General features: G+C 34.3%; 1 protein-coding gene across 1 annotated transcript; it reads left to right on the top strand.

The window, feature by feature from the left end:
* The first annotated feature begins 7,889 nt into the window (after positions 1–7,889).
* On the top strand, positions 7,890–12,683 carry LOC130048592 (uncharacterized). Its single transcript, XM_056145563.1, has 3 exons — positions 7,890–7,995; positions 9,961–10,153; positions 12,495–12,683. The coding sequence occupies exons 1-3, from the start codon at positions 7,991–7,993 to the stop codon at positions 12,681–12,683; spliced, it is 387 nt and encodes a 128-aa protein (XP_056001538.1). The 5' UTR covers positions 7,890–7,990.
* Positions 12,684–12,928: the final 245 nt, after the last annotated feature.

Genomic DNA, 12,928 nt, shown 5'->3' with positions numbered 1-12,928 from the left:
CACTTTCCTTTACACACAGGCAATTGAACACTTTCCTTTACACACAGGCAATTGAACACATTCCTTTACACACGGTCAATTGAACACTTTCCTTTACACACAGGTAATTGAACACTCTGGCACACACGGGCAAATGAACACTCTGACACACACGTGTAATTGAACACTCTGACGCACATGGCCAATTAAATACTCTGATACACGCAGCCAGCTAAACACTCTGATACACACGGACAATCAAACACTCTGAAACATCCAAACAATCATTCTCACCACGCTAAATAAATAAGGCCAAATCTCTAAAGCTTACAAAAAAGCGTGAAACGATGACATAAATCGAAATTGGGATGGGATAGACAGGGAATCCACACATTTCGTTGAAATTATCACCGCAAGAAAATAAAAAATAAAGGGGGGGGGGGGTAGTATTGATTGGATGATTGATTATATATTTTACGTTCCGTCGAGAATATTTTATTCGTATTGAGACGTAACCAGCTTTAAGCGGAGTACCACGAATTTAGACCTATCCAATGTATCCATAGGGTTCAGGGTTGTAGCAGTGAGGGTTCTTTGAAATATCGTGCCAACACCTACTACATGTACGACAAGGGATATACGTTTATAAGGTCACATCCAAAAGATCCGTGATTCTCACTTCTAAATGTCGAGCGTTTGGCGAAGGAGCAATTAACACTACCAATTTTAACGTCTTAGGTTTGACGCATGAACGATGCTTGAACTCACGACCTCCCGGTTAAGAAGCGAACGCTCTATCATTGAGCTACCGCGACCGGTCGGGGGGAGGGGAAGTAGTGTCCATAATGATGACTTTTAATGTAATAATAACTTATGATAATCATCATTATTATATATATATATATACTTCTATGATTATAGACTCCCTCGTTTGCCAATGCATGCTGTACGGGCCAGACTCTGTAGTAATTCGACCAAAAAGTATGATAAATAAAATCAAAATTCTGTAATACAGTGCCTAAAGGATCTAAAACAAGTATTCATAATTATATACATTTTTTGTATCACTTTAAGTTTTTTGTTGACTTTTGACATGAATAAAAATTAGATATCTTTGTAAAGAAATGTTACGCGATATCTTAATTTCACTCTAAAAGGGAACATTTTCATGAACATTCTGTTTATATATGTAACTACATAGATGTGACTTTACAGAAAACTTTAATCAAACGTTGCAAAAACCATAAATTCTTTGAAAATCCGGTTTATAACACCAGCTTATATAACATAACTTCAGAATCACGATTTGTTCCCGGTTCCTTTATATACTGTTACAAAAATATCTACATGTTTATGATATGTACATGCACATTATGTCAATTTTGACTATCATCTCACCTTGAAATATGAGGACAAAATTGTAATAGAGAACCCCCAAAAATCACGATTTTGCTTCATCTTAGATAATTTTGTTTAGAGATTTCGTGCCTTTGGCACTCATTACGCCCTTTCCTAAACGTGTTACGTGTTGGACACCCCCCCCTCATTAACCACGTCTGAAACACACCGACAATTGAACCTGGTACACTGCGCATAAATTGAACTATTATAACGAAAGGTAAAATTCAAGTTACATATTTGTAAGTTTTATTGATGAACTTAGTTCAGTCTCGAAAGGCAAGTAGAGATTTAAAACATTCCCTGAACATTGGCAATTCGCGCCTTCGAATGAGAAATAATCTCCCTCATAAAAGTGATTTGGACCCCCACTCCTTTCCCTACCGATCTGAGGACAGAGATGACCAATTGCAAATTCAAGGGAATATATTACCTTTTGTTTTTGTTCAAAAACTGGACGTGTCCTCTCATGACCTTTATAATACAAATTCACCAGGTTGATTTTTAAAATCTTATTAATGTTTTACATAAGCTCAAATTGAAGTCCAATAATATACGCGCATCAAATCAATTATCGCTCTCATTAATTCAATTGATGCCCACATCCATGTGGTGGAAATATTGCTCGCAAAAATTAATTTAGAGCTCTGTATGAATGACTTGATTATCTCTTTTAATTCAATGGAGGATCTTTTTAATTATATATACAAGGCTATTTCATAAGCAAATAATGCGCGCATCATTTTTGTTTTAAAAGAGCAACAATTCAATTAAAGAAATCATTCAATTGTGGATATCTTGAATTGAAGATTATATTTCAATTAGATAATCTCTCTAAAATAATTATTCCACGCATCAATTTAATTAATGATATCATTAATTCAATAGAAGAGAGCAATAATTCAATTATTGTGCACATTAAGTGATGTTAGCATTAATGAATTATTGCTCTCTTCAATTGAATTGTAGCATGCATTAATTCTATTGTTGGTATCATTAAATTATAATTCATTTGAGGAGAGCAACAATTAAATTATTACGTGCATCAATTCAGCAGAATAAATAATGATATCAATAATTCAATTCATGTTCGCAATATATATAATGCAGAATTGAAAATATTAATTATTTGAAGAGATCTTTGATTGCGTGTATGAAATGAATTGATAATATCTTCAAATAATTAAAGATATCTTCAAATATTTGAGTTTGTTAACTTGGCGCTCCATAGATCTAAAACTATTCCTAGTGGATTCTGGTGCTTTCTGACTCGAGACATCATAACAGCTCTTGTCACAAATGAATCTCACCATACAAGTGATAAAAACACACTTGAATATGTTGCAGAAAAATAAAGATCAGGTGGGTCGCATATACCTATAGCCACCTCTCTCTTAATTTCTTCATAGCATTCATATACTTAAAGGGATTTTTCTCCTTGAAAAGATGATATTTAAAAATATGTCACTTTTCAAGGAATTTTATAATCCCCCAATAGTATGTACCGGGGTAATTTCTAAACTGTTTGGTGAAAATGTTGACAATTAAGAATCAGTCACTGGTTATCCATGTGGAATTTAGCTATCTCATATGAATAAACTCTTGATTATTTTACTACAATGTACCATATTAACCAATTTCGGAAATAATTCCTTATTTGTCTTAAATTTTGATTTGATATAAAGAGCAAACTGAAATGATAAACCAAAGTTCACATTCAACACCAGTGAGGCAATTGTATACAAATATCAAATTCATATATTACAGAATTCATTAAGATATTTGAATTATTCTAATCTTTTAATGTTCCATGGTAGCAATGAAAACAGCAGGTCTTTTATTCTCAGTCATATATTTTTATTACAGGAGATGTTATATGTACAATTAGTATATATATATACATTATATATGTAATTGCATGTGCCAAAAAATGTATACATACATGAGTAATTCAACCACAGACATATCAATAAATTTGCATTTAATACATTGAATGTAGTCCTTTGATTAAATAATCAACAAAGATGGATCCATATGATAATACATGTATTTGTAAAAGGCGACCCAGTGGATTGATCCTATCCAATCCTCTAAACTCTAGGTCTCGTTTTAGGATCTCATCCCATGTCAGCTTTGGTCTACCTGTGAAGTTCTTTTCTGTTGATCATGATGCATAACATTCTGACAAATCTGCAAAAATATTTAGAGAAGTGATTAGTAAAAGATCTTCGTAAAAGGTAGCAAGAAATGTACAATTAGATAAAAATCATAATTTCTATTTCTACAAAGTAAGTGTTTATCAAATGATCAGCTGTAAATATTAATTCACATATCAATTATCATTTTTAAAGATTCAAAGTGATACAGATATCATAAACATTTTATGACAAATATATCATAACTTCAGATTGTTTTTATGAAAAACAAATGTATCTCCAGCTCCCCAAATTGGAAGTGCTCCAAATGAAACCTCCAACCCCTTAATGTACTGCATGGTATGGAAGATAAAGCATGAGCAGGAACATAGACATTATGAACTCCAATAATTAAGCCACATAGGAGAAGGGTTCACAAACTATTTTACACCCTCCACCCCTACAATCCACTATATTAGGGACAACATTTGGATCTTTGATCTGTCCCTGCAATATGCACATCGCAAATGGCATTGAAGTATTCTACAAAATTTCAAGTCTATCGGATAAGCCGTATAGGAGAAGTATTCACAAGCTATTTTAACATCCTCCACACCTCTCAGATCTACTATTAACTTTTAGAAAAATAATTGGACCCTCCTGTCCCGACAATATGCACATCTACAAATGGCAATGAAGCATTGTACAAAGTTTCAAATCTATCCAATAAGCCATATAGGAGGAAAAGTGTTGACAAGGTATTTTACATTCTCCACCCCTCTTAGATCTACTATTAACTTTTAGGAAAATAATTGGATCCTTCCGTCCCACCAATATACACATCTACAAATGGCAATGAAGCATTGTACAAAGTTTCAAGTCTATCCGATAAGCCATATAGGAGAAGTGTTCACAAGATTTTGTGGCAGACGGACAGAAAGTACAAAAACAACACATCTCCCCTGAAAGAGGGGAGACATAATTACAGTACTGCAGCAATATTTTCACTGTATTTCAGTTGGAGGCTGTCAAAATACAAATTATCAATATACTCTTAAGGTGCAAATCAAAACTTGTATATATATACCTTTTCTCAATACATTTTAATGAGTTTTATTTCATCTCTAGTGGACTCTCTTTAGGACTGGCTCATTTTGCTGGGAATATGGGCATCTAGCTATCCTGGTGCCATGCTCTTTTTAATGAATATTGTATTTTCTAGGTTATGTCAAAGCCACTTTTTCTCTTTGATGCAAAATTATGTTTGACTGAAATTAAAGTGAAGGTTATTTAACAAGAAATCTAGTAGACACATTCAAGCAATACCTGTTCCCTACCACTACTAACTATATATTTATTCAACATATGTTCAAATTCAATGGAACCACTGGACTTCATATACTATTTTGTCAAAATGCACAGTATTAATGAAGAGGGTGTTACAACTTACATATACCAGACGTATCATCAATGTTCTACCTAATATATTAATATCTGCTCTAGAACCTGATTTTCATGCACCCATGTTATAATGGACTGTATTTTGGTATTTATCAAGCTCTTTCATCTGTCTGTTAGCTTTTTTAAAAATTCAAAATCTTAGTTTATCAATCCTTATACCCACTCAGGTGATCTAATCAGTAATTTAAAAACTGATTAATCTTTTTGAACATCATATCTAGCAAAGATACTTACGTACATATGTAACTTTAAAATGATACTTATGCCAAACAGCGGTTTTAATGCATATTTTGAATTAAAATTTTCAAACTTTAATGCGCATCAAATATACTTCGTAGAATAGATATAGGCCCCTGCATAATGACAAATTTGGGTCACATGCATCATACCCCTGGTTAGCTATAGATTTATATTTATGCTAATTTTGATTGAAAAACTAATTTTAAAAAACTTAATTGATCGCTAAAAATAGTGAACATTAAGTAATTAGAAAATGCCAGATGTAGATCTGTGCTCTGCAGAGACATACTGGGTCATATATGCATAAAGAAGAAAAAAAAAACTATAAAACAATTCTCTTTGATCCACTGTAAATTGTAGGAAAATATTTGATCCCTGGGTCAGAAGAACGTGAACAACATTAAATGATAATGAAGTATTGTACACAATGGCCTTCATTTTTGCAGTTACTGCCATTACGCCGGAAGTAGGGGGCGTGTTTACTGATGGGGTCCCCCCCAATTGTGGCCCCATCCTACCCCCGGGGGCCATGATTTGAACAAACCTGAATCTGCACTATGTCAGAAAGTTTTCATGTAAAAATCAGTTTTTCTGGCTCAGTGGTTCTTGAGAAGAAGATGTTTAAAGCTTTTTCATATATATTTGTATGTAAAACTTTGATCCCCTATTGTGGCCCCATCCAACCCCCGGGACCCATGATTTGAACAAACTTGAATCTGCATTATGTCAGGAAGCTTTCATGTAAATCTCAGGCCATCATTAAAAATATTTTTGTTTGATGTACTCTGACTCACATTTTTCAAGGTGGGTCGGTAGGCAGGGTTTTTTTTTTTTTGGTTTTTTTTAACGTCATGAAAATTTGTAATATTTTCTTTTAGAATAAGGAAAATTTTCTATTTTTCAAGGGACCCCCCCCCCAAAGTTTTAAATTGCTGGAAAAAATGGTCGGGTAGGAGCAAATTTGATTGGTCGGTCGGAGTACATCAAACAAATCAATTTTTATTTTTGGCCTCAGCTTTTCTGGCTTAGTGGTTCTTGAGAAGAAGATTTTTAAAGTTTTTCGCTATATATTTGTATGTAAAACTTTGATCCCCCCTTTTGGCCCCATCCTACACCCGGGGGCCATGATTTGAACAAACTTGAATCTGCAATATGTCCGGAAGCTTTCAGGTAAATTTCAGCTCTTCTGGCCCAGTGGTTCTTGAGAAGAAGATTTTTAAATGACCCCACCCTATTTTTGTGATTATCTCCCCTTTGAAAGTTTACAGACGGACAGACAGACAGACGGACAGACGACAGACAAAATGTGATCAGAAAAGCTCATTTGAACCTTTGGTTCAGGTGAGCTAAAAATCAATTAAAATATGCAAATTCATTTTTGGGTTGAATGGATTAATTGTTACACAAATTTACTACATGTATATGTATCTATAGTTTACAAATCATTACATTTTGCTAAATGATATAATTATTCTACATATATCATCTAAGATTTTAATTATACAAAATAAGATCATATAAAATCTGTAAATAAATTATGGATCAACAAAATTGTTAAATACTAAGATCTGCTTTCATATTTACTGTACTTAAGGCCACATAGAATTTCATATTTACAGATTATCATCCACGCCCACCCCTCTCAAAATTATCCACCCCATTGTTCTTTATTCTACCTTTTTTTTAAAAAAAGAAGAAGTTGAGAACAAATATTTGGCTTGTATATCAAACATTTAGAGCATTTCAATGACTGACCCTAACATTTTGGCATGTTGTGGTTATATTTGACATGTTTCTATTATAAGGGTACCCAAAGATGTGGTAGTTGTGAAGGACTGTTGCAGTGTGATATGCATTTGGTCAAGTGACTGCACATGTATGCCTTGTTAAAATTGATTAATAGAGATGCTATTGAATGTGAAAGTATGCGATACCATGCCATTTCCCAATTCTGTGTTTGGAACTTTTATTATTGAGTGTGCGTGTCTTAGACTAGAAGAAGATGATGGCAAATTGAATTGAATAATGTTAAGCAAAAGAACTACAGTACAGTGACTGTTGCTTTGTGGTACAATGATGGTAATTATTACTCATTAATTAGCGGATACGGCAATGGCATATCCTGATCCTGCATAAACTGCATATTCAAACAAGAGGCCCATGGGCCACATCGCTCACCTGATTCACCTTGGCCCATATTTAAAGATTTGTTCTACATATTCGCTTCTAAAACTTTGATCCCTATTTAAGTATTGTGGCCCAACCTACTCACGGGGCCATGATTTCTCCTACCTAAAATCTAACTCCAAAAAACCCCACACAAACATAGCTTGTAAAGGGGATAGGAGGACGTGCCTGGTGTTTGATAATTCAATGTGTACAGGCATTAGAAAAATGTGTATATGCAAAAACATACTTTAAATTGTATGCAAAATGATACCCATGTCTAGTCCTATTATAACATTGGAAGGAAAATTTGATCTGACCACCATTGCTACACGACATTTCAAGTTACGAAAAATAAAAAAATTACATATGAACACCTAGGCTGTGTCAAGCTGAGTGAGCAAGTTTGTGCAGAACGAACAAAAATTACACCAAACACAGCGACACCTTTTCGAAATTTTATTTTTACAAACTTGAATCGAAAAAGACTTCAGAGCAGGGGATTTTCTTCTAGAATTTGTTGTAGAAATAATTACTGAAGAAGAGGCATTTGAAAGGCAGAGAAAATGTGATGAAAATAATTTTTTTTTTACAAGAACAAAGGAAAAAGTATGTGGTAAGTTTTATACATGAATGATGGTAGACATCAGAAAGTGTTTTGTTTTCAGTTTGCAAAGCTCATTGTTGTTTTCTAAATTAAACGACATGTACATGTAAGAACATTATTGATCTTTATTTGGTTAATGCATAATTGAAATAGTTTTTTGTACCGGACTTGACAAAGTCGGGGTAATATGATACCTGTACATGTATTTGCTTTGTGCCTGGCTGTCTGTCAGCGTGTGTGCCTACTTGCTTATTGCGTGTCTGCCTGATAGTTTTTTATACGCCCGTCGAAGACGGGACGTATTATGGTATGGCGTCGTCCGTCTGTCTGTCCGGACCTTGTGGGCAGGATACAGACTGAACCATAAGCCCTAGGACTTTACAACTTGGTACATTTGATCACCATGATGAGAGGAAGATGCCTATTGTTTTTCATGGTCAAAGGTCAAGGTCGTAGTATCACTTTTTAGGAAAACCTTGTGGGCAGGATACAAACCGAACCGTAAGCTCCAGGATATTATAACTTGGTATATTTGATCACCATGATGAGAGGAATATGCCTATTGTTTTTCAAGGTCAAGGTCGTAGTATCACTTTTTAGGAAAACCTTGTGGGCAGGATACAAACCGAACCGTAAGCTCCAGGATATTATAACTTGGTATATTTGATCATCATGATGAGAGGAAGGTGCCTATTGTTTTTCAAAGTCAGAGGTCAAGGTTCTAAGGCTATCCTTCTTTATATCTTGATATCCATTTCTACAAGCATAATAATGAATTAACTCACAGAGGACAGTGCTAACTTCACTAAAATATGAATCCCACTAAAATATGTTTTCCTTGAGCAAAATCTACGGGCGTATTATGCCACATTGGCGTTGCTCTTGTTGGTTTATTTTTCCTCAACTATTTTGTGCAGGATGTTCATACTGTGTACATACTTTGTTACATGTAATACTCTGTCACATACCAAAATTAGGTCACTGCCTTTTGTATTTTGACCTTAACCAATTAAAGAAATTGGGTTTTGGGGAAATATCTCTCAACTAGTTCAATCAGGATATTCATATTTGGTACATGAGTAGGTATATTGTGTAATATACCATAGTGTTCAATCTAAAGCAATTTAGCATGGCGCGGTGTCATGCCCTTTTCCTGATGCCATGCCCTTTTTTTCCGGCGCCATGCCCTTTTTCTCATTCAAACCTATCGACAACAGAGCGCCATTTATTTCTTTTTGGTAAAAGTAATCTTAAAACTACATTAGACCACTGGTCGTCTCTAACGAAAAAAGAAAGATACAACGAGTTAAGCTCATTCTATGAAATTTAAATTGAGGGAATTTTACATGACCTGAAGTTATGAAATAATGCCCCCCTCCCCCCTATATACTAGTTTTTTCTGAATCTGTGTAATTTTATTTTTGGAAGGCAAGTACATGAAGATGCATATAACACTTTCTCAAAAAGAGAAAGTATATACATGTAGGATGTATTGCAAAGTTATATATATTACTAAATATTGTTGCCTTTAAAATCAAATAATTATGATAACAAAGTGCCCTAAAAATCCGAAAATTGCATAACGTGTGCCCTTTTAAGGCAAAATTTTGTGTGCCTTTTTTCTTTCTATACCAAAAGTAGGTCACCGCCACCTATATTTCCATTGTTTTTTTTTTTTTACAGAGTTTACAGCCCTTGACACTTAGAATATCTCCAGAATAGTAGATTAATTTTTTCATCGCAACTCCTCTTCAATGGTTTGAGGGAAAATGTTTTGAAACTTTGTAAAAAGTAAAGGCATGATATGAAGATGCACATGGAGGAGGGGCATTATAGTCCATTGTTTTTAATTTTTTTTAAAGAGTTACAACCCTTACCACTTTCAATTTTAGTCAAAATATAGGTTAATCTCATAAATTTGCCATTTCTGCTGACTTGCTACCACTTTGAGATACATCTATTTGTCATTTTCAGTATTGATGCTTCATCAACTCAAGATCATATATGCCAGTATGTCAATGATGGGAACAAGATGGCTAATGCTGTCATGAAACTTTTGACTTTTGAGAGGCCTTGTCTATGCTTGTTTGCTGTCAGAGATATTCAAGAGAAAGAAGAAATACTGTATAACTATGGAGATACTCAGAATCTCTGGTGGAGAAATAAGGTACAGATATTGAAGAAAGCATAATAATTTCTCAATCTACTGTGATTGACTTGATCCATGATATCAAATGTTCAATGAACTGGATTAAATTTCTTTAGATATAAAGTTATATAATGATTTACCCTTGAATTGAGTCATTAATACAAATTTGAAATTTGATAACCATGAAGATGAATAGTTTCAGTTTACATTGTATTTTGAGTTTTTCACCTCTCAACCTATACTTGAAGTTTATGGCTTTTCTCATCCCATGGAAGGAAATGATATATATTATTACTCATTACTTGACTTCACCTAAGCCATGAATTGATTGCTTTGTTTTACATTCATGTAATTTCATAGAAAATTCAGTATTATGGACCATTTTATCTCACGTGGAACAGCAGTTTTATGTGAGCTTTTCTGATCACAATTTTTCCGTTGTCTGTCCTTCGTAAATTTTTTAAGTGTTAGACTTCTTCTCTGAAATTGCTAGGCAAATTTCAACCAAACATGGCAGGAAGCATTATTGCGCGGTGGGGATTCAAATTTGTTCAAATGGTGCCCTTGGCACCTAGGGTTCTGTACTTAAGGGCCAAAAAGGGTGAAAATGTACCATTTCTGAAAAAATCTTCTTTTCAGAAGGCACTGGAAAGAATGATAAGATTTTATGCATGGGGCATCTAAAGGACCATGAGATTCAAGTTCATTCAAGAGAAAACGATCTGCAAACTTTGGGGCCGATATAGGGGGTTCAAAGTTTGACGTAGGCTTATATAGGAAATAAGATTTAAAAAATTGTGAAAGTACATGGCAGAACCACTTGATATTTTGCATGAAGCTTCCTAGCAACAAAAATTGTTAAAGTGATATTGGTTTGTCAACTTGTCGACTGCCCATAAGGGGATGGGTGGGGATGGGGTGGTGGTTTCAAATTTTACCCATGGGGGTAGGTTCAAAGTTAAACATATGCTTATATAGGTAAAGATATAAAAAAAATATTCTGCGAAAGTACTAATAAGACTGGACATGAGAGGCCTCATGATTAAAAATGTGATCCCATAACCACTTTGACATGGAGTCCCCTATACAGTAAAAGATATAAAAATGTTCTTCTGTGAAAGTACATGTACTAAGCAGAATGATTAGATATTTTGCATGAACTTCCCAGCAACAAGAGGAGTCAAATTATTCAAGGGAAATCAATCCATTGACTTAAGCATGTTAAGGGCCTGCAAGTGGATGAAAGTTTAACAAAGTCTTATACTGGAAAAGATATAAATTGTCTTTAGTGGAAGTACTGAGCAGAATGACTTGGTATATTGCATAAAGCTTTCTAGCAACTTTTATGTTTAGGTGAGCATTGTGGGCCATTGGCCTCTTGTTTATATATAACTGTATTATAGGTAGTTACAAATTGTAAATTTCCAATTTTTCTGCTGAAGTGGGGCAATGGTGTTACTTGGACATATCTAATACTATCTTTGCAGTTAGATTTCTTAATTTTTTACCCCTCTGCCAATTTTGGCCTAAGGGTATTGTCAACACAAAGTCAGATGGGAGTGTATTAGTGTTTGTGTGTGTGTGCATTAGACTATTGTTTCCAGGCCATACATCCTTTGATTTTGGAGTAAGACCACTGAATCTTACTAGGATGTTCACTTACATAGGGTAGATGTGCATTTCAGGGTCAAATGTCAGGTTGACATTTGGGGAGGTTACTATAACTTAAAATAGCAAAATTGTTTTAGGAAAATATTTCCTAAACTATAAAAGATGGATCATTGAACTTTGGTAGGATGTTTACTCAGATAGAGTAGATATGCCTTTTGGGGTCAAAGTATCAATTTGACCTTTGGGGAGGTCAATGTAAATTAAAATAGAAAAATCTTAAGTATAGGAGATGGATCATTGAAACTTGGTAGGATCTTTACTGATATAGTTTATATTTGTTTTTTGGGGTTAAAATGTAAATTTGACCTTTGGAGAGATCACTATTATTAAAAATAACAAATTTGTTTACTAAAAATAGCAAATTAGCTATCTCCTAAACTATAGAAGATGGATCATTGAACTTTCTCAGGATGTTTACTCAGATAAGGTAGATGTTGGGGTCAAAATGTGAATTTGACCTTTGGGGAGGTCACTGTTACATGTACTGAAAATATAAAAAAAAGTCTTAAATTTAGATTATTGAAACTTGGTAGGATGTTAATCAGATATGGTAGATTAGCCTTTTTGTGTCAATATGTCAAAATGCTGAGGGTTAATCTGCAAGTTTGGAGAACCTATTTTTATTTTACTCATGACCGTTCATTCCTTACCATGAGTTGGCATTGTATCATTTTATACTCTTTTTCAGTGGAACATACATGTAATGGAAACACAGAAAATGATGAAAATGGACAAGGTGACTATGAGGGAAGCAGTAGCTGCAGCAACCAAAGGAACAAGTCAGGTAAAGCTGTTAATCAATTATGTCTCCCCCAGCAAAAGGAGTACAACAATATACCATGGTGTTATGAATTGTGATACAGAAGTTTCGGTTTGATTCATGATACATGTATGTTAATCCACCCAAATGATATGGCTCCATTTCATTTTTAACTCACTATAGCTGAAAGCTCATGTGAGGTTTTTTGATTAGTTTGTCTGTCATCCGTCAGTCTGTAAACTTTCCACATTTTCAATTTCTTCTCCAGGCCAATTTCAACCAAACTTGGCAAAACGTATCATTGCGTGATGGGGATTCAAGTGTGTTCAAATGGTGCCCCTAGTCACAGGGTTCTGTGCTTA

Source organism: Ostrea edulis, chromosome 7, assembly GCF_947568905.1.
Source record: "Ostrea edulis chromosome 7, xbOstEdul1.1, whole genome shotgun sequence".
In the NCBI taxonomy this organism is placed as follows: Eukaryota; Metazoa; Mollusca; class Bivalvia; order Ostreida; family Ostreidae; genus Ostrea; species Ostrea edulis.
This window is presented reverse-complemented; position numbering and strand designations above follow the sequence as displayed.